The sequence below is a fragment of the Aptenodytes patagonicus genome, chromosome 7 (genome assembly GCF_965638725.1).
Source record: "Aptenodytes patagonicus chromosome 7, bAptPat1.pri.cur, whole genome shotgun sequence".
Classification (NCBI taxonomy): domain Eukaryota; kingdom Metazoa; phylum Chordata; class Aves; order Sphenisciformes; family Spheniscidae; genus Aptenodytes; species Aptenodytes patagonicus.
In genome coordinates, this window is record NC_134955.1 from 15,769,946 (window position 1) to 15,792,970 (window position 23,025).

The 23,025-nt window shown below is 37.7% G+C and overlaps 1 protein-coding gene across 8 annotated transcripts in view; it reads right to left on the reverse strand.

Annotated features, from left to right (window-relative positions):
- Positions 1-23,025, reverse strand: part of PLEKHA7 (pleckstrin homology domain containing A7) — a 165,041-nt gene that overhangs the window by 99,059 nt on the left and 42,957 nt on the right. Inside the window, exon 1 of one of the 8 annotated variants that reach the window (XM_076344079.1) lies at positions 8,697-8,782. The exons of the other annotated variants lie outside the window; for them this stretch is intronic. Coding sequence (XP_076200194.1) covers positions 8,697-8,767 — 71 coding nt within the window. The 5' untranslated portion in view covers positions 8,768-8,782. Of the gene's footprint in view, positions 1-8,696; positions 8,783-23,025 lie in introns of those variants that run through there. 8 annotated transcript variants of the gene reach the window in all.

The following is a 23,025-nucleotide window of genomic DNA, read 5'->3' on the forward strand; positions in this document are numbered from 1 at the left end:
AAGTGTAAAACAAATCATTTTTACTACAGCCATATTTGAATAGACTTAAACAGAGGGAGTAACCTGGTAAGAAACCAGAGTGGGGACAGAACTAATGACATGTCTTAAAGCAAGAAAGACAAGCTTGAACTTGATGCAGTTTAACAGGAGAGCCAAGAAACGGGTTTTTTAAATGGATGACGTAGTTAAAGCAGTAGGTAAAATGTGGGTTACTTACATGGGGAGAGGAAGATAAGTGCTACAGCGCTCTATGAAGTTACAATAACCACGCAGAGAGACAAGGCCTCTAACAGGAGGCTCTGTAAATCCTAAGGGAAAAGGGGCAGGTCTTCAACATTTTGGGGAAAGGGGCAGCAAAGTGCAGGCACAGTTGGAATCTGGAGAGTAAAAGGAAACAGCACAGATGCTGTCCCACTTCAGGAGAAGGCAGTAGCCACAGGGAAGACAGAACTAACGTCAGTAATGTCACAGCAAGCAGAACTTAATAGTACAACACCCCAGAGTTTCCAAGGAAGAGACTAGCACACAACGATCTCTGAAAACGACATGGGTCTTCATTTCTGAGAACGTGCTCTGTCACATCTGATTTTTCACTTGGGGCAAGTCGTATCTGAGACAGATGTGCCGGGGAAGCAGCGTGGTTATGTAGTGCCCTGGCACACTCCCCGCGTGAGGTCATAGTCTCAGCCATTACAATCTTCTCCACCGTAATTGTCTCCAGCAGATGATTAGTCCTTACCTAAAGTTATGAGTAAATGAAACCTCTTGCAGGAGCTGAAAACCTGATGTAAGTTTTGAAAAGGCTAGCAGCATCAGCATTATCTGCATTGCAGTCATCTCAGCAGTGTACAGAGGCATTTACACGTCAACAGGACTGACCGTCTGTTTCATATAAGTGTCTTTAATTTAAGATGGCTTTCCTCAGCATGTGAGAAGGAAGTAGTCTATTTTTTGCAAAAAATCTAAAAATGGAATATACAAGCATCCATTTATTAAGTGCTCAAATTTATGCTCATTTTCTGCAGAAAGATGTCCTTGAAACGAATTGCAGGACTCATAAAACTGGATTAACAATGTCATAAATCATACACCTGCCAAAATAACAGCATAAAAAGTGAGACTAAATATAATCTACATCTTATTTGCATAGATACTATCTATATTTAACAATTTGTTATAATTCAAATATTAGCTGACACTTATTCAAATTTAAACATCAATCGCTGTATTGGTTATAATTTTCCTATAGTTAATTGTTTTAAAAATAACTTTTAAGCTTCTGCAATGCCCTCATTTCTGACTTAATAAGTTTTGAATTTGCATAAAGGAGAAACTTGCAAATTTATGCCTTACAAATTTTCTGCCAGCGCTTCAACTTTTTTCCTCCAAACCAAATTGTAGCAAATTCCTAGTTTACATTTCTCAAATTATCAACTAAATGCTGCGCAAACCAGGACCACTTCTAGGACCATCCTTTAAACTGTAGGATTTATTACAAGTCAATGTTTCCTTTATGTATACTACAAAGAGCAATTGTACTATACATAGGCTCAATTTCTAAGACACAAAGTTAGTTTCCATATTTAATTTCAAAACCAATGTATTAAGAGCGCAAACTCTCAGCGTTGCAGGATGGTTCTTTGACATACATTTTGCTGCATAACCTGGACCCCCAAACACACCAAGTAAATCTCAGAAAACCTCCAGACACATCCCTGTAAGGATTTTAAAAGGGTCCCAAGAGGTATCCAGGCAGCTTCAGCTCTAAGAGAAGTAATCACAGTGTAAATCTTGGGAAGCACACTACTGAATTAAGAACTATGATAATTCATTAACTTAATTCCATAAGTAGATTAGTCAACTGCTGAGGCAGAAGTGGTAATGGAAAGAAGAGAAGAACTGAACAGAATTCTGAACAACCGTCATCATTCAGGAAACCAAGTTAGTGTATATTTATACCAACAGAGCAATTTTGTTTCGGAACACACACATGCACAAATTACTCTATACCAACAGAAAGAATGCACAACGTTCCAAAAATAAAGAAACAAACTGCCCTTTCATGCAGAAATCCTCAGAATAATTAAATGTAATAATAATAATTTCAGATGTAAAGATTTTACATCTGAACCTCTAGTTACACTAGACATTTTCCTTTTTATAATGAAGAATATGTTAGAAAATAGCTGTTAAGAAAAAAGTAACACAGAACTCGTCGTAACTGGTTTTGCTGGCCAAATATCAGTGACATTAGAGGAACTACAATTACATTTCTGTGCCTAAGAGCCTGAAATACCAGATATCACAAAATAAACAAAAAGAAATATTCAAAGCTTCAGTCAGAATGAATTAGAAAAGTAAGTAATCCGCATCAAAGCTATTGCTTTGCATCATATGCAGTTTATACTTTTGTCTCCTTTTAAGGACACTTAATAGATAACATTATCATAATGCTCACATTTTTCCTCAGAATTTCCTCTTTCCTGACAGAATGATTTGTAATGAATTGTTGCAATCTGCCACGCATTCATCCAATTACACCCTTACTAGCAAGCGTAACCCGAGCCACACTAGGAATGTGGAAAGAGACCTGAGGAGCCAGAAGGTAACGTCATTATGCAAACCACAAGTGACACACATGCCTAAAGAAGGCAATACCCAATATAACTGAACATAGGCGAAATTAGCAATGTACCACTGCCAACAGTTTCACAAGTGCTCAGTTTAATACTGGGACAGCATCAAGACATTTGCAGTTTCACAGTTGGTCCTGTAGATCACAAGGGAGCCATGTGCGGGATTGTGTCGATCTACTGGCCACTCACACAGAGCTGAGGCTTTTCATTTCCAGTTCAGATATGACAGAATAGGGGAGATGGGGGGGGGGGGGGGGGGGGGGGGGTAGTTAATAAAATAGAGTGAGGAAAAAAGGGGTGGAGAGGGGGAGGTAGGAGATAAGGCAGAGAGAAGAGACTTCCCATACTAGAGGCATTTTGTAAGAAAAGCATTCTTAGCCAGCTCCACTTTTCCAAAGAAGCAACTGAGGAAAGTTGCACAGGAACCACACCACCAGTCCACACCTTAATCAACATCTCTCACTCACGATTTTGTGCTTATATCTTCTGGACAAAATTTAGAGATAGTGATCTTGCCGCCTGCCTCATCTTTAACAGTTTTCCTACCATTTTGTCTTCTCAGAGAGCAGCCTGTACTTAAGATTTATTCCCTGCAAGCAAAACTCTTTTTTTCAAGTTCAATCTTGCTTAATGAGTTACTTTTTATTATGTGAAGCTTTTTAATGCGTTGTTTGTTCTGTCAAGCCCAAATAACTGCTGACATTCTAATCATGAGGCCCCTTGGAAAAAAAAGGGGTTTATTGCTTAAAAGCAATCTTTACATTTGCCTGTAAAGCAATTATATAATGTTTAAACCCTTTTAATATAAAAATAGCCTGCCTACATTTTGAAGTTTGCAGAGGATAAAATATATAAAACTGAACTGTCTTCTTCAGATTTTGATCATTCCCTCCCTTACTTAAATCTGAATTTAAGATATTCCTTTTTAGACATGAGAGCTAGTGATAGCAGCACCAGCTTTCTTCACTAGTTCTTCCCACGTCCTGAAAAAGGAATTATCCGTCTAAAAAGCAGAGACTGATCTCCCCCTCCCAATATGAAAGCTACATTTTATTGTAGGCATATATAAAAAAATCAAATCCTATGGGGAGACAGCTTCTAAGGTCAGCTCGAATTTAGCACACCATGCTCTTGCATGTATTTTGACCATTTTGCCAAAAACTCTTCCCTCCCCTTTCTCCTCCTCTTCTCCCTACAGGGGAAAAGGAACGGCTCTGAACCAACAAAGAACAAAAAATACGGGAAGTTTTGCTCAACTGATTTAGTTATTCCAAGAAAAATGCAATTGTAAATCACTGTCATATACATGCATATTGCTGAATATTCAGAACAGCAACATTAAATAGTTACCCAGGAGTTTGGTTAACGCTACCAAACAAGCAAATATTTTAATATATTTTTTGTTATTCTTGATTGCTATTTTCCTGACCTCATTATTTCTCAAAGATTTTAGTTTAACTAAACTTGTCAGATTATGCTACCAACTTGTCAGATTATGCTACAAAGAAAACTCAGAAATTGTTTTCTTTCTTTGAAAGCATTCGCTTTCTCCTAACACTCTACAACATGGAGGTGATCAAGATTTATTCTTCTATTAAAAAAAAAAAATGCTGCTGTATTTTAATTTAAGAAATGGATGCTAATTACAGACCAACATTTGAAGTGGGCAGTGGCTCCCTCCTCAAAGGAAAAGCAGCAGCTTAATGCTGCAAGATCTCTTCCCTTTCCACAGTTAAGCACAGTCAGTTTGTTGCTTAGTTTCAATTATAATAGCTTATTTACAATATTGCTACGACTGGATGGGATCTGCATTACTGCATTTGGAATCAACTGCACAGATGCAATTGACTCATCTTGAATTCACAAAATCACAAGTTATCACTCTCCCCCACTGGATACTTTTTTTTTTCTTTTTTTGCAGACAGAAAAAAATATAATAGCATGCACGATTCCAAGGAAGTCTTGATCTGAACAGCAGCCTTGTTGTGAACATGGTTTTCATCAACTTCCCAGTATTACAAAGGGCTGCAGAAGGTTCCGATACTGGTTAGGCCAAAGGGCTATGGCAGCCCTGATAAACCCTAAAAACTGTTTTGCTACTTTGAATATAACTACTGAAAATTATAAGATGTCTGAACTACACAAAACACCCATGTCTTGACCCCTATGCATTTGTGTCAGAAACAAGAAAATTCTTTCTAAAGAGAAATCCTCTTATGAAGAGTATCACAGCCCACCAGCAGAACTCCAAGTACATTACAGAAACACTAGTAATTGCGCCACAGCTGAGACAGGGTTGAGTTTTGTATTATCTCACATTTCTGTGTGAGGAAAGAGATGTAACTCCTCCTACTCAAAAAAAGTCCACCTACTCAAAATTGGTTTTGAACGTGTATTTTTGAGGCAAACAAAAACAATGACCATTTTCTAAAATGGCTACAATCTGCTAATATCCCAGTGGAGCTGAAAGCTCTATCTTCTCTTGTCAAACATGACTAGGACACGAGATCCCTTCCTTTTCTCTTTGCCAAAGAAAAACTCATAAGGCTACCATCAATGGCCTCAAGTTGCACCAGGGGAGGTTTAGATTGGATGTGAGGAAAAATTTCTTTACTGAAAGAGTGGTTAAACATTGGAACAGGCTGCCCAGGGAAGTGGTTGAGTCACCATCCCTGGAAGTATTTAAAAGACGTGTAGATGAGGCACTTAGGGACATGGTTTAGTGGGCATGGTGGTGTCGGGTCGACGGTTGGACTCGATCTTAGAGGTCTTTTCCAACCTTAATCATTCTATGATTCTCCTCTACCAGCCTAAAGCAATGAGAAATAGCAAATGTTCTTACAAAAAAGGTCTCTTGCCATACCAGGGTAACTGGGAAAAAGACATGAGCACAGCCTTTGCAAGCTCTGCTGGAGAAAACTTTGTTCTTAATCTCTACTGATTAAGCTTATGAAAATCAAAGCATTACAAGCATATTTTCAAAGACTTTTGAACAGAATTCCTTCTACATTATATGATATATGAAAGAAAATTAACATTACAACATTAAGCAGGTGAAAAAAATGCAAGCTACCTGGCTAATGCCATGTGCCATCTTACAGCGGCTAGAATGGCAGGTTTACTTGCATGCTTTGGCTACCATTTAAAGTTTAACCACCAGTACTAATTTTACATTTGCTGCTACTTATCTTAAAGTACAGGAATCAAGGTGGTAGTATTTTCTTTGAATTTCTATACTAAATACCAAATCTATAAAAACCAAAGACTATAAATTACTTGAGGAAGTGTTTTTCAATCACATTTTCTACAACTACTATCTAGATCAGATCTCTTATGTTGTGCCATAAAAGAAACAACAAGAAGTTTGTTATCAATCTCAACATAAATTCTGTTAATCTGCAAATTTTTTCCAAATATGGAAAAGCTCCCAAGAAACTCCAATTCTGCATTGCATGGATACCAAAAATGAGCTACAATACGGCTCAAAAACACAGTCCCTAAGATGAACTCCTGATTTATGCAATTCCATAATTCACAGCCAACCAAGAGACCATGCCACCCTGAGGGACCTAGTTTTGGAGACTGTATCTTGGTCACCTCCAAGATAAAGTACAAACAATGTCCCGAGCAATCTTTAGAAAACTATAAGTGAACAAAACGCTGATTGCACAGTCCTCCAGAACAGGCTATCATCAATACTTCAGACCACATTTCCACAAAAATATCATACCAGAACTATTACTCCTTATGTGTAACAGAAAACACAATCCATTCCAAACACCATGCAATTCCAATGATAATTCCGATCTCTGGAGAATTAATCTTGTCTACACAAAAGTCAAAGTTTGCTGAAGACAGAGCTTTTCCAGAACTCTATTCATTTTATGCCATCTCAGATGCAAACCATATTAGATTAATGCCTCTGCCAACATACAAACTTAGCATAATGTATACTAACCCTCCCCACTCCATAGAGATCACAAACCGATTATGATAAACGGGAGTCTCACTGCCTATTTATTTTACTGAAAAGTGTTCACTCACCAGCATATGACAACTAGAGTGGAATAAAAACCCTAATTCAGTCCTGTCTCTGTAAGTTGTGTTACTCCCCAGACAGAAATGGACGTATGTTATTATTCTGAAGGAAAATTCTGCACTGAGGATGAGCTCTAAAATGACTGCAGGAATACTAATTTTACATAGTTGGAGCTGTCAAGTTATCAGTGGTTGCACACAACGTAAAGAATTTCTTTTTACAGGTACCGGAACAAAAACAGAGCCGCAAAGTCGGAATGACTTAGTCATGAAAGGAAATAAATCCACCCAATTCTACATACATAAAATAGGATTTAATGATCTCGGTTATATACCACAGAAACTAATTATCTTATCTGAAAATTATTAAATACAGGCTTCATTGAAATGCAGAATAACTATTTTAAAACATGTAGGAAACAGAGAGGAGATAATTAAAAAACAAAATGCAGTTAAACAACAGAGATCCAAAAGTTCAGGAACTTCAATCTCTCTCTTTCACAACAGAAAGGTGACGACTTGGAACTCGCTCACGAGACCTTCATTCTGTCCAGAAGGTCACTGTGGAAACCAGGGAGATGGTAGACTCTGGTCATTTTGATTTTAGGAAGCAGTCGCAAAAAAGTGTGCGTTTGACTAAACACCTAACATACTTTTGGGAAGAGAAGGCTTTTACATCAGCTACCATTTACTGAATTTCTGTAGTCTTTAATTTCCAGTTTATTCATGCCTATTATCACAAAAAAAGGCCAGAAAAAAGGAGAAAGGCTACTAGACTTCAGCATCCTCCAAAGTTAGGCCAAAGGACAACAACCATGAGCAATCATTGTGGTTGACCTCTAAATGGCTAACTCTGGTTTCAATAAAACCCCACTGGTACCTTCAACCAGACAGCCTGGTAGTGCTACAGAGACACAAATATGCAAATAAGTGCAGGAATTTATTTCAAGAAACACACAGAAAAGTGGTTAAACGAACACTATGCAGAACCACTTTTGTTTCTATTCACAAATGACTATCACTGCAGCCTTACAAAACTAATCCACACCACTGTATACGCTGCAGTTTATGAAGATTATTTGTCAGGTTCATTCTCTGGATATGAACGTGTTAATAATTAACTTATTCTCTTATCCTACTCTTCAAATGTGTTACAGAAAGATGAGTAATAGCACAAAACTCCTGTTCCAACTCTGATTTTTCCCTCCCTCTGTTATTGTTGCAGCATGAGAGGCAGGGACTTCAGATTTAGACACAATAAACAGAGATTACATTCCTTTATTAAGGTGTGCCAGAAACCTGAGATCTTTCAGCCAAAGAAGTATTGTAACACATTCCCTCTAATTATTATGCAATATTACAGTCTTCCACAGCAGGAACAGTAATTTCATGGTTAGAATCCAACCCATTCACAAGAAAACTGTTAGAGAGCACTCTCAGAAGGAAGGATTTTTAATAAAACAGGACTATGGATCAAAAAGATAAAACAATAAGCTTGTATGATTAAGCTTTATCACAACGCTATCATTTATCACTTTTCTACATGTGCGCATTTTTTGTGAATTGTCTTAAAAGCATAATGACAGTAAGTACTTTCGTTTATTTACCTTATGCAATTCTGCATGAAAAGACTTGAAATTATTCATATTTCTAGAAACCTGTATAATTTCCAATTCTCAACACTGTAGATATCTGGTTCCTAATAAACGACCGAAATATCTGAATACATAACTCACTTAAAAAATCTCCATTACAACTTCATTTTTCCAGTTAGAAAAACTCTCAAAACATTTAGTATGTTTAGAAATAAAAAATATTTGCTTTAAATAAATGCAAACCTAATTATAAAGTCAGGCACAAAGCATTCTAAAACTGTACTTATGTTTTTCAGCTTCTTAATTCTCTGATTTCATAATTTTTTTCAGAGAACAAAGAAATGGAAACAAAAATCTGTTAACACAAGCATCATGCTACAGCTCTATATGAAAGTGCATTAAAAGAAAAACTTAAAACACAATATACCTGCCTGACACCTGGTAGAATGGATATCTCAGTAGAGGAACAGAGTTTGAAAATCCAGCCTGACTCGACATTGCCTTCAGGTATTGTATCCACTTAAATCGCTTCTATATTCCATATGTTAATTCCTTACCAAAAAAAAAAAAAAAGTGTGTCTGTATGTATCCATCTGTACATTTGTTCAAAGCCAACTAAAAAGAAACCAAGTGCATATTCGAAGGTCTTGAAGACTCTGCTTGCATTTCAAACTGCTTCCTCAGTAGTGAAATTCCTAAAAGCCAACACCCTCATGACATCACATACTACAAAATCATAAACATGCAACTGTTTCAGCAAAGCAAGGACAGCCCATCATTTTTAACTCAACATAAAATCCTGCACTGCATTCTTCTTGAAAACAGTGTGCCTTTCAGGCTGGCGAAAGGCAGAGAGACCTGCTGTCTTAAACAGCAGCCCTGCTTTGGCAGTCAGCCAGCAACCAGCAGAACTTGCTGCCAATGCCGCAAATCCCTCCTATCAGCTAATGAAGATTCAGACTGCAGGTGAAACGATTTTAGCCCATCACAAGGATTTCCTTGAAAATGCATGAGATCCATAACCTTGAACTTAGTGACAAAAATTTCTTTTAAAAATTTCAGTTAAATGTATAATGCATACTACTGTTTTATAAGCTACATCAGATTGCATTGCATATTACAGTAGTGAGTTTTCCCCTGCTAAAAAAGAATCCTATCATGCTACACTCTCAACTATGGGAAAGCAGGAGGAAGGATAAGAGGTGGAATCTTAAACTACATTATTTAAGCTACTGAATATAGAAATAGAAGTATGTGCATGCATTCCTTAGTATTTTACTACAGCTTAAATCAAAGAAATATCAAAAGCGAGATTTCTTTTCATATACAGTATAACGGTAAGTTACGTGAAAGTTTATTTGGGCATGCCACCCTCAGGAGAGGAAAAGACAACTGGTAAGCAGGAGGACGTGAGTAGTCACAGTACAGCCCAGTGGCATGACTAATGCCAAATAGTCTTAAACGATTATCTACCTACATTACTCAGAGTAAAGAAGGTGTACAGTGCCCTCAAATGAAGACTTGCTTAGTTTAAGCAAAACATTAAATAGAACAGATTTTAAAATTACTTTGTTATCTGTGCTAGCTGCACTGGAAAACATTAAAATGTTGAATTTAATACTCTACCCCATGACATATTATTTACTCTCATATTATTTTATTATCTCTCAGTTTTGGAAAGAGACTGAATCATAGAATCATAGAATCATTGAGGTTGGAAAAGACCTCTAAGATCATCGAGTCCAACCGTCAACCCAACACCACCATGCCCACTAAACCATGTCCCTCAGCGCCTCATCTACACGTCTTTTAAATACCTCCAGGGATGGGGACTCCACCACTTCCCTGGGCAGCCTGTTCCAATGTTTCACCACTCTTTCAGTAAAGAAATTTTTCCTTACATCCAACCTAAACCTCCCCTGCCGCAACTTGAGGCCATTTCCTCTCGTCCTATTGCTAGTTACTTGGGAGAAGAGACCAACACCCACCTCGCTACAACCTCCTTTCAGGTAGTTGTAGAGAGCGATGAGGTCTCCCCTCAGCCTCCTTTTCTCCAGGCTAAACAACCCCAGTTCCCTCAGCCGCTCCTCATAAGACTTGTTCTCCAGACCCCTCACCAGCCTCGTTGCCCTTCTCTGGACACGCTCCAGCACCTCAACGTCCTTCTTGTAGTGAGGGGCCCAATCAGTTCCACTTGGTTTATCACAAGTTTATAATCAACATCTCAGTCATTAGGAAAATGGTACAAAACTTTGTCACTGTTCTAGGTACCTTTTAAAGTCTGACTTAAAAGAATGGGAGCTTGTTCTTCTACCTTAAGTATATCTTAAATCTAAACCAAAATCTGATCTCAGTGAAATGTTTAGTTTCTTTTTCATATAACTCGACTGTTTTTACACTGTTTTAACAGCACTGTGATGTTCTACACTGCCTATTATTTGTCAAGGTGTAAAAAAAGGGTGATTTATTTGTGAAACACGATAACAACATTTCAAACGGAGATAAACCAGTAGGAGAAAAAAAACCCAAAACAATCTCATGCTACAGAATAAGGGCTTGGTCCTAAAAAAAATGGGAATGCTTATTAATTAGCTTTGCACACTGTCACACATAGAGCTCAGTCAAGTAATTGACTGTTCCCACCAGCTACAACTTGGGGAATCACAGGCCATTTTACACAGTAAATGCAACGTACACTTGCACACAGAATAATATGCAGATACCATGTCACTGCATACGGCACCAATTTCTGAAGTCCTATAAAAATGCCAAGACAACACAAAGAAAGCACCATTTGCCCAGAGAAGTTTTTTTTTTTTTTTTTTATTAGCCCAGCTGATATGTCTGGAAAAAACAAACAAGCTTCTGGGCACATCATTTTGCAGAAATTTTTATACCTCTCCTGGCTGTAAAGAAAAAGCTTGAAAAGGCAATTCAAGCACAAATGATGTTGTGGTATCAGCTGAATTTTTACAGACTTGAAAAAGCAGCTTTTATAAACATAAAGTCTCTCATGTCTAGCATGGAGCATTAATTCCAAAACCCATGACTCTCAAAAACCACACAGGTAACAGCAAAAAAAGTTGCGTGCATGTGAGAGGAAGAGAAAAGTCTACCAGGCCTGTCGAAGTCACCTTTCCCTGCCGCCTCATCAGGGATGTTAGGATAAGTACTGTTAGCTTTCATCCCTACTGCCACAGCTGTTGAGAACCACGTAAGTCATTCTGCTACACTGCTGTGGTTGGACATGATGAGTCATCTTGTGTGCACGTCCCTAAAGCACTTACATTTCTATCCTGTATATTTACTCATTTTTTATTTGGTGCCTCCTTGACACTGATAATCACAGCATTAACACATTTATGCAGTAATTCTCATCTCGGAATAATTCTTCTTAGTCCCAACCAGGATTTAGGGTGTTTCCATTTGATTTGCCAGCTGAAAAGAATGTTAGCGTCAAGTCAGCAGATTACAGGCTTATAAACCAGGAGTCTTAGAGGCTGCCAGTGGCTCGCCATGCCATTTTGCAAAAATCACTTAGTCCCTTAATGCCTAGCTTACCCACATAATAAGGAAAATACTGGCTGACAGCAAAGGAATGATGTGAGGTTAAATTTTTTTTGTAATTAAGTATTGAAATCCTCTGATTAAAGATTTACGAAGGGATAAAACAGCTATAGCATTTGAGGGAAAAGATGTGTGGGAATATTCAGAATAGAGCTTTCTTTTTGTCTCCTGCTCCTAGCTGTAACACAACAGAAGCATTATTGCTCTGAAATTTCAATTTAGATATAAAAGCCATTTAAATTTTAAAATGTGGTGGAAACTACACAGTTTTTAAACAGGTGCACAGCATTACATAGCATTTAAAGATGGGGATAAGCGAGATGACAATAAGCAGACAAAAACTGAATTTAAGATGATCTTTACAGAAGCAGAATCCTTCATTGGTAAGCATCACACCAGTTCAGCAGTTTGGAAACAGGAAGGGAATGTGTGGCCTAAGAGGGAGAGAGGGGGAAGAGAATATCTGGTAAGGACCAAAGAGAAAGCCTCCACACAATGACACCCAACATTTACCAAGTGCCCCTTTTATTTCATTCCACATGCAGGCTTGATTATGTAGTACAGAACTACTTCTGGGATCCAGCCCTACTTGCCAAACACGACCTCCAATAAAAGAGACAAGCAGGTTTTGTTCCAACTGCAGTCATGTTTGTTTGAATTTTACTTCCGTGTTTTAGTGCCAACAAACTTACTTAAAAATAACCACATTAGTATTGTTTGGCATAGCATGCCATGCAGTACTTATTACTTTGCCAGAACAAAGTTAAACAAAGAAAATAAGTTTGAGGCACAAATACTGTGTGTTCCAGAATTTACAGTGATCTTAATACTGAAGTAACTGACCTGTTAGCCGTTACAGCATTTAATGCTGCTAGTTGAAAAGGTATGCAATACTTAACTGAGGTGTAACTGCACTTCAAAAAGCAGGGATAGGCTGAAAGACTGAAGAGCAGCAAGCTCATGACCACCTTCAGGTATTTCAAACAAGTAGTGTCCTTGGCAAACTAACGGAAAATTAATTTAAACTAAAAAGGCAGACTGAAGGAGAAATAGAAACTAACCTTATTACTGGAATCTAAATCAACTTCATCATCAAGTCTACAGTGTGCCTGCTTTCACTTCTAGACAGTTATGTGATGATGTATCAAAATGCATACAAAATGTTTAGTATTCATAAAAATAGAATGAAGTGTCATGCAGAAATTATTGTAACATCAATACCATAAATCAATAATTTACTCCCATACAAAGTGTTATATTTGATATTTTCACTGCCTGCTAAGAAATATATTACAGACGCTAAAATAGAAGGGAAAAAAATATTATAGGAAATATAGGAAAAATCATTACATGGAGTTTGAAAATAACAGTATTACAAAGAAAATACTACAAGGATATTAAATATAATGAGCAGAAGACATAATGGAAAGTCTTTTTTCCCTTTCTGTACGAAACACAAGAATAGGAAAATATACAACAACACAGAAGAATAATGGCAAATTTGAAACTGAAGAAGGACACTATCACTGAAACCCCAAAACTCATCCAGAGTTAGACTAACTGGATATTTATATAGGGAAAAACAAAACCAAAAAAAACCGCAGAAGCGGTAACAGAAAAGCACTGGAAGAAAAGTGGACTTGAAACAACACCAGAACTTGGGAGAAAACATCCATATAAGAAAGTGTTATCTAACCTAGCTGCCGGAGGATCTCTTTTGCTCTTTTCTGAGGCAGACTAGTGGGTTCAATGATTATGCATAATCTCTGCTGCACTCTTAAGCTTGCTGGTCAAACTACTGAAGAACTAAGATTATTTTTTTTCAGCCTAGTTTCCTAAGAAAACTGAAGTGATCATTGTCACATAAGCAGATACAGAATAAGCAGATTAGTAGTTGTTTTCAGGTAGGCTACCTGATGAAAAATAAAGAAAAGTGAACAACCTCTGAAAGAAAATAGGCAGCACATGAAGATGTTTGTATTCTGACTTCAATTAAACTGAGTTCTCCAAAGCAAAAAACACACCTACCTTCTCCCCCTCTCCTACCCTGCCTTCCAGTCTTTAAAATTTCCCATTTACCTCCCCTCCTAATACCTGGTTGCTCTGTTCACCTTTCAGTAGCTTTCAACCTCTCCAGCCCCTCTTTCCCTCCTGCTGTTAAGGCAGCTTTCTTGCCATAGACATGGCACTATCCAGGTAGGCCTATTACAAGCTTGTTCAGCTTGATAGCCCACTTATCTAGCCTAGAGATAGCTGTCTGTTATCCATCCTCATCCTCCATCAGCTTTACATCATTCCCAGTAAGATCTTTAAAAAGAAGTAAACATCCCAAAGAGCAAGCAACAGTTGATTAAACAACTAAGGGTTGCACACTTCATAAAGACACTGACATTTCCCCACATTTTCTCCATATACTCCGTATACATATACTGTCACATCCTGAAATACGTCTAGCAATGTTGATGCAAAACTGATTCAAAAGGCAAGATTCCCAAGAAAAGCAAAATCTCCACTTAGTTTCTCAAGCTTGTCTGTTTCTTATTTATTTTTAGAAGGAAACAGTGAGTGTAAAGCTACCCTCTCAAACTGAATACTGGAACATGAAGTTAGCATCTCTTATGATACAAAAATAAGTGAAATCTCCTTTGGAAGGAGCTTTAAATTTGCAGATGGGCCCCATGTTAGCCACTGAAGGGCTGGGTAGGTCAGATGAAAAAGTACGGGGAGAGGGGAGCGGGGCGGGTAAGAGAGATCTACTTACTCTTTCCTTGGTATCCAGGTGTGAGATTTGAACTCCACCGGCTATTACCAAATACTAGCACCAGAAACAACATACAGGTTTTAAGACTTTTCAAGCACTATGCAATCCTCTGTCATCTGTCCCCATAAGCTCCTTTTTGTTCCTCTCAACCAGGCATCAGAGGTGGAGCTTAGCACCCTCTGCAGAACAGAGCCATTGCCCAGCCATCCTGTACAGCAGTTAAGAGAGTCCACTCTGGGATGGAAACCAGAGCACAGAAATTTAAAACCTAGCTATTCTAGGTCATTCTTTCCTTCACTTTAGGGAAAGCTCTCAGTGGCAAAATGCTTGCATTTTTCCTTGCATACACTTTAAAGAGGGAAAAATGTGTTCCCAAACCTAATTTTCCAGATCTGAAAACATGTAACAGTTATGTAGGGCCTGGCTTTCAGCTGCTTCTGCAACACTCAAGTTGCAGAAAGATTCCTTTGAAGCAACTTGCATACCACATGAAACTCTTGAGAAAGGCATCTTTTGCAAGACGAAATGCCAATGCACTCCTCTCTGTGACCATGCAGGCTGGTAAGAGTGCTAGAACTCCATAAAGTAGAAATAATGAAGGCCTTGAAGTGTAAAGTATCTGAAATTTAAGGAATCTATTTCCTTCAAGGAATAGAGAAGTAAAAGTAACTGCAAGATATAGCAGTAGGTTTTATTTTAGGTCTAAAACTTTTTTTATTTAATTTTTATTTTACGTATAAGCTTCTGCATCCAGAAGCTTGCTCTTGAGAAGCATGGAATGAAACAGAATTGTTAGCTTTCATATGTGGCATCTTTTCAGAGACAAAGAAGTCAGAGACATCAGCAGCACTGGCTTAAAACTAGTTGTCCTCTGGACAGACACCAGCTCCCATGTGTTCTGAATGTCATTCCAGGAATGAGTCATTAAAAACATACAATAAAAAGCTAAATACTACTTGACAAAATGAACTTCAAAAGACATTGGATTTGGAAGAACTCCACAATGAATACTTTATTTGGTAGATTTAAAAAAATACTAAGTCTGGATTGAGCCTTTCTGTCAGAGTCTGAAGCTAGATTTTCAAAATTCCTACACCTGAAACAAAGCCTAGAATTTACTCTAAACATCTGAGAGTTCATACTGGAGTTACTAAGACTGATATGTCTGCTTCCTACCTTAGTCCTTCCAGACATTCTTACTTGGATTAAGAAATAGTATTTTTAATGTCTTTGTTCCAACCTGGAACAAAAAAGCAAAAGTTATTAAATTCTCATTTAAACAAAATTCTATTTTTAGCCCAAACATAAAACTGCTCGTAGCTACTTTACTACTAGACAGGCTGTAAAGACGCTCACAAGTCCAACACCAGGGCCCTGACTCACAAGGCAATCTAAACAGCATTACCCAAAAACCACTCCAGCTACAAGCAGCTACGGTGCAGCCTGCACAGCCTCCATTGACCTGACGCATCCCAATTCTACATCAAGTCAAAAATCACAGCTTAAGTACTAATCACACATCACCATTAGTACTTGAAAGCACATCTTCCTGGCCTTTGTGCCCAAACTGGAGGTGGCACACCTCCCACTCTTGCCTCTTCCACTCTTCCTGGAAGTTGCCACTCCCCATTTATAAGTAGCTCAAGGCTCCATTCCTTCTACTCTCCTCTGGGTGCTGAAGAGACAGGATCCTTCCTCAGGCTTCACATATTAGTACTGCCATCATCCCTCTACCGTAACGTCCCATGGCACTTACAGACACCAGGTTTTAGCACGCTACTCTGTAACAATGACCAACGCAGAATGGCTGGAGGGCGACGTGGAGGTATGTACCAGCAGCAAATTAGCCCGGTTCACAAAAGGACCCTTTATGGTAAAGTATCTGTTCAGGGAGTTAGTCAACATTGTTTACTACTGTACCTCAAAGCAAAAGGAGGTACACTGTTGTGCGTAAAACCTGCATCACTGAAGAGCCAAAACAGAAGCTCTCATATCCATAAACAATCACCACCTGTGTAACTCCTGTGCAATAGTGTGTTTTACACTGCAGCTTCCCCATTCTTCACACATAACACCGTCAGAGATTTTTAAATGAAAAACAGAACTCAGCTCCTGTTTTCAGTTGCAGCACTTATTTTTTACAGTTTTATTCTGAACGTAGAAGGCAGGATAGGTAACTAAGCAATTGTGAGCAAAAACCTAAAGCTCATAGGCCAAAATAAGCCATTTAGGGAGCCTGGAGCTATAACAGCCAAATTTTGACATAATTATTTCACTTATTCTGTATCTCGGATAACTTTTACCACCAGATGTTTCAACAGTCAGCCAATGAATTCTCAATGGCTCCCACTAATATTGCGTGATAGCAAATATGGGAAGAAAGCATGTACTAGAATTGAGATTAATAAACTGCAATCTTGATCTAGATGTCAGATAACCAATGCATGTTTCTTTACTGTTTAGCAAGTGTTCAGGCAGAAGCTAAACAACTCTTTACTGTGGCCAAAGGTTCTCAATTGATTCATGAGCAACTGAACACAGTTGGCATCCTGCCTATCAGAGAGATAACCTTGTCCCGTTGAACTACAGCACTGAATCTTCCTGCCTGCAAACCTAAAATCACAATGAAGTTGCTATGTAACCAGGTACCGTGTTCTCAGCCAGGCCATTCTGCCCTACAGCTGGCTAAATTAGTGTACAACAATTTGCAGAATAAGCAAGAAAAATTCTTGTCAACAATAAAGCATCAGGATGTCTTCTGCAGCAGAACAGGAATACCTGGGCTGTAAATTAACCTACTGCAAGTCACGAAACCTCACAGATATAAAGCTATTGACCATGACATAGACAGGAAGGGGGAAGTACCTTCCCTATGACCTTGCCTTCCTCTCGAACTGCAATTCCAGCCAAAACAATTAGCCACAAGTAACCTGCAATAGGAAACTAACTTCCAAGATCACCTGATCGCTACTGACTGTCGGTACATCTAACAACAGATGTTAGTTATTCTGTACCTGTGTACATAAACAGTCTGTACTGTACATCTTTGAATTCTAACCTATGTAGACTTTGGGGGATGATCTCATCCTCAACACTAGCAGAAAATGTTATCTTCCACCACCAGGTTCACTCTGTATCATCCCCATAACCTTTACCCAGGAAACAAAGTAAACATATCACCTGGCCACACAGTCATACTTATTACCAGCAATCCATCACCTGCCAGTAGACTGGAAGAGGGAGACTGCTGTTGCTAGAAAGCAAAAGGTTCACAGGCCACAGCACAGGCTGCAGCAGTGAGCATCAATGACACAGCATTTCATCATTGGAGTCTGGTTGGCCTGGCACTGCCCTCACACTGGCTTTGGAAGGAGGTGGCTAAAGGACTAAACACCCCTTCCACCCAGCTTTACAGAGTACACAAATCATAAGGGCTGCCACCTGTAATACACTGAGGAAGCTCAGGTCGGGCATATCAGTCTGGTGGAGAAAGGCTGCAGGATTCACGTGCCTGAAATCTAGTGCTATCAGAGCTGCAAGGCTGTGAATCCACACCAGCATCATCACCGGCCAGAAAGAGGAGAGAATTCCAAAACAAATCAAGCAAAACCCAAAAAACAAAAAAAACCCTGAAGAAACCCAAACCAGAATCCCACCTAGTTCCTCATAAAAGGAAGTTCATCAACTTGACCCATCTCTACAGGACTTTTCCGAACAGTTCTACAGAGCAAAGATTTTTAAGGCCTGTACCAGGTATTGACTATCTTCAAAGACCATTTGGGAGTGATCATTCCATTTTCTGCTTACTGCACTTGCAAACACAGGAGTATAAATCTTGTGTGCTGTAGAATCAGCAGGTGTTCTACATTTCAGTTCAAAGAAAATCAGAGTATCAAACTACATTCTCTTGCTGTAAGAAATAATTCCATATTCTTAAATCTGAAATTAAAAAAAAAAAAGCATTCATGAAGACATGACATTATTACATTAAAAAAAAAAGCAGAGCCTGAAATGGGATTAAGCTACTTTATCCTACTTAAAAATTAATTATACTGGAGAGAGACAAATATTTACCTCCAAGTGACATGAAAATATTGAAAAGAAAACTAACCAAAATGATTGAATAAAAAAATTGAGTCAGCCAAATAGACTTTAAAGGAATAAACTTTTGCTAAAACCAAACAGGAAATCTAGTATTTCACTGAGTATGGATGCATGTAAATTGGACTGAAGTGATTTAATGAAACAGTCACTACAAACATCTGGAAGCCAGAATGCTGATATTATAACCAATTTTTTAAAATTACTTTGCATTTACAAGGCAGGTTCCTCTCTACCATGACCCAAATAAATCTTAATTTACTTGAGCTACCAGAACATAGTAAGTTTCTCTCTCCAACAGACACAACTCATTAATACAAACTAAACAGATGCCTATTTAATGGCATCCAAACTTCAGCTTGCTGGCCCTTGCTGAAGCTCCAGAGTATATAATATACATCTCATAGGACTGCAAATAAGGAAGGCTGAGTCTATTTTTGATCTTCAGCATAAATCAGACAGTGTCTTCTACGTAAGAGGACTGTCATACAGTGTCCTTTTTAACTCAGGCATATTTTATGTTAAATGATAAATTCTTATCTATAAGAATAACCTATTCAAAATTCTTACAAGCAAATAAACTGTAACTACAATGCCTTGTAAACTGTGCAAATCACCTATCAGATTGCAGAAAAGCGTTACAATTAGAGGCAAATGAAACACTGCCATTTCACTTTAATGTTGGCAATTTGTATAATTCGACGTGCCTCAAAAGAACAAGAGTAAAAAGAAACTGTAGGGTGTACAAACTCCTGAGGACAGGGTGATAAATGAAACCACTTCCAAAACAAGCTTTCCTAATTAAGGCTTCTAAGCCAGAGCTGGCTTGCATTCAGTTAATATCACTGTTACAAGTAATCTGAAATATTCTTGATAAAATATTTTTAGTATCGACTCTAGCATATTAAAACCAGTTGAAGGTCATTATGAGGATGAAAAAAAAAAGTTTAGACACAGGAAAGATAACAAATTCATCCTTAAAACTACATAAAATATTTTGAGAACCCTGTACTTAAATCAGTTCAAGATTGTTTGTTTATAACTATCATCTTAATGATCTGAGCATTAAAAAAAGAAACAACGTATCCATCAGTTCTTGGATTACAGCTACTGAATTCTACTTATTTCTCCCCACAGGCACACCTGGACCACTAAAACCAGCGTGAGTGTTTTTTAGTTAAAAGACAGAAACATTGTATACATAGGTTTAATCAAGTTTGTCATCCCAGCCTCCCTGAAGAAATATTTAATTTGCTTAATTAGACAGATGGCACTTTTTATTATACTTGTATTTGTTCACTGCGCTTAAGAAATTTAATTTGCATAGCAAAACTTTTTCATTTGTTAGGTCAATTCATGTGCCACTAAATGACAATTCAGCACTACAAACTAAAGTCAAGATAAATCTAACCTATTCTCTGAAATGTAAATATTTCATAGTAGTCTTTTTAAACAGTCAACTGTTTAAACTCTTCATTCTGTGTTGGTGTAAGAACTTATTTTATTTATTTAATTTTGGCATATTCTTTGGTATATCTCAGAAAAAAATAATGCTAAGGAATCCTTTATATTCTGTTACATTCTTATGACTGCCATTATTATACACAATCTTGAAATGGAAGAAATTAAACTTAACCATGAAAATGATACAATATACAACACACATTTGAATCACAATCACACTGTTAAGAACTAAACGGACTGCACAGAATTCTAAAAGAACAGTAAGATTTATGGAAACACAGAAAAATGAAATACCTAAAAGCACTAGGAATGGCAGTGTGCAAGGTAACAGGGGCCACATGCTTTTCAAGGGCATGGGATGCATTTCTATGCAAAACAGAGCAGACAAACAGGACATCTCTTAAAACATACACTGACTTACACACACAAATAAAAAACCCTAATTATATTTTGATTAATCTTCTGAAGCCTGTGAAATGATTTATGTTTACAACACCTGACTAACCTCAGGTGCTTTGCCAAAGAGAAAAGAGTTTTTTGGGTTTGGTTTGTTCCCCCCCCGCCCCCAAGAACAACAAGCATAAAAAAGCAAAGGAGTCAAACCTGGACAATAATACCTATGACTAGCCATTATAAGAAATAGCTAGATATTTTCCAAGATAAGGCATGATTTCATTCGCAGCTTCTTATTGCTGCAATTTCATTACTTCAGAAGGCATTACAAATACTTCCACTCTTCATCCCTCATAATAAAATCTGTTTAAACACTTTTGAAATAATGCAAATATTTATTCTCTTTGATAAGAATTAATCACCAATTTGAAGGCAAAGTCCACAATGACCAAGAAACAATCCTACCCTTCTCATCAAGATCTTTCACAAACCTGGAATGTAAGTACCGAGAGAGACTCGGTGTTAACACTATGTGCCAGGAATATCCAACATTCACTGCCCTAATTATTTAAGATAACAGTACTCAACTTTCAGGCAGGTATTCTAATCACAAAGGAAACTTTGAAAAACATGGCACTAAACCACTGCACATTTAAAATTACAGGATGGAAAACTCAAAAGGGTTAGCAAGAGATTAGTACAAAATCCTTGTATTATCTCAGGCATTTAGTACATGAAACACAGGAAAAAATACAGGGTTTCAAATGAAACGTTACAATCTTTTTGCAAGGACTGAACTGATACATACCTAAGATAATACTTTTTCACAGCACTGTTTACAGACTGTCAGCTTCAGTCAGTCATTAACTGTTCTCATGATTAAGCCTGAAGTATTCATAAGCATTCAAAAGTGAAGCACAGTCATTGAAAAGGACCATGCTTGCCCTCTCCCCATTTGCTGAAAAAAAAAAAAAAAAAAAAAAAAAAAAATCAAACGCCTTCACTCCTCTCTTTCTGCCTAGGGAAAGAAAGAAAGAAAGGGGAGGGAAGAAGATTAGAGCAGAATACCGCCTACTTCATTGCCATCATTTCCTCCCAACAGGTCATCCACACACAGATAAAAGGACTAAAACTGGTCTCTAAAATCGCTTTCAGTGCTTCAGACTGGCTTAAGAGAAACAAACCGTAAGTAGCTCGTTTTACGTAACTGATGTAAGTTTGAACATTTAATGTTAGTTGATGTTAAAACTACTCGCTCCCGTAGATGCCCTAGCATGACCACATCCACTTAGGGCCATCATTCTTTCACGTGTTTCAAGATAAAGGCAATAAATTTAAATATCAAATATCAAGAAACTATAATTATGATATTATATCCCAGATAATTCCTAAAAACAGGAAATTGATGTTTTAATAGAGTTGCACTATTTTTATTAGCTCTCAACATCAGTCCTTGGCCACACAACTTCTGTGGCTGAGACGACAGCAGCTTTGCATAATTACATTTGCAGACAATCACCTTCTGGGTTTCCTCCCATCTAGAACAAGTTAATCATCTTGTTATGTAAAGCCAATTTAAATATCATCTTTCAAGAAAATATCCCTCCTCAGATTAATTACTCGAAGCAAAGCAGAAACAGTTATTGCAAGCATGATTTTAATGGAAGTTCTTATAAAACCGGAGCACTTTTGGGATGGGTGGATTAAATCTGTAAATTTCTCCTCAGAGGTATGAATTAAAAAAATCTCTGCAGTTTTATGACATATTAAATTTATTAAAAGAGCCTTGACATGTTCCATGACTCCTACTTCAAAGTAACTAAATTATTAGGAATTATTATGCTTTATTTTAAAACTGCCTTCAAAATACTGCCGATCACAAAATGACTTCTGGTCCAATCGCTTCAATAAGTTTAAAACTTTTCTGTGAAAAACTTCCACGCAAACCTATCTGAAAACTCACCTGTAACTGCTCCTGGTAACTAAATTTTGTCTCAACAGTATGCTGTGTTAAAACAATTATCTAACATGTTATGCTAATTTAAGTAGGTCACACTGTTTCTATTAGATTTGCCTTAAAGCTCTTCCTAATAAATCTAGTTGCAAGAGAAGTGTTTGCCTTATTTTCTTGAAAAAGTTCTTCATTTAAAATTACGTATTAGGCAACCCACAGTCTTTGAGAGACTCGACACATTCTATTCCATTTATATCAAGGTACAGAAGATGTAGTTTATATTAATTTTGTTATGCTGCAGATACACAGAGAAGCCTTTGTGAAAATACCATCATTTACAACTACACAACTGAAATTCTTTCCATATTTGGGAGGAGAAGGGGGCTGAAGGGAGGTGTTATTTATCATGAAGCTGCTATGACTTTACTCTCGTTGTTGAAATGCTCTTTGCAGCTCCCGTGCTCTTCGCTGTTATCTGTATTATGGCTGTGCTCAAAAGAGCAATACGCAAGGCAC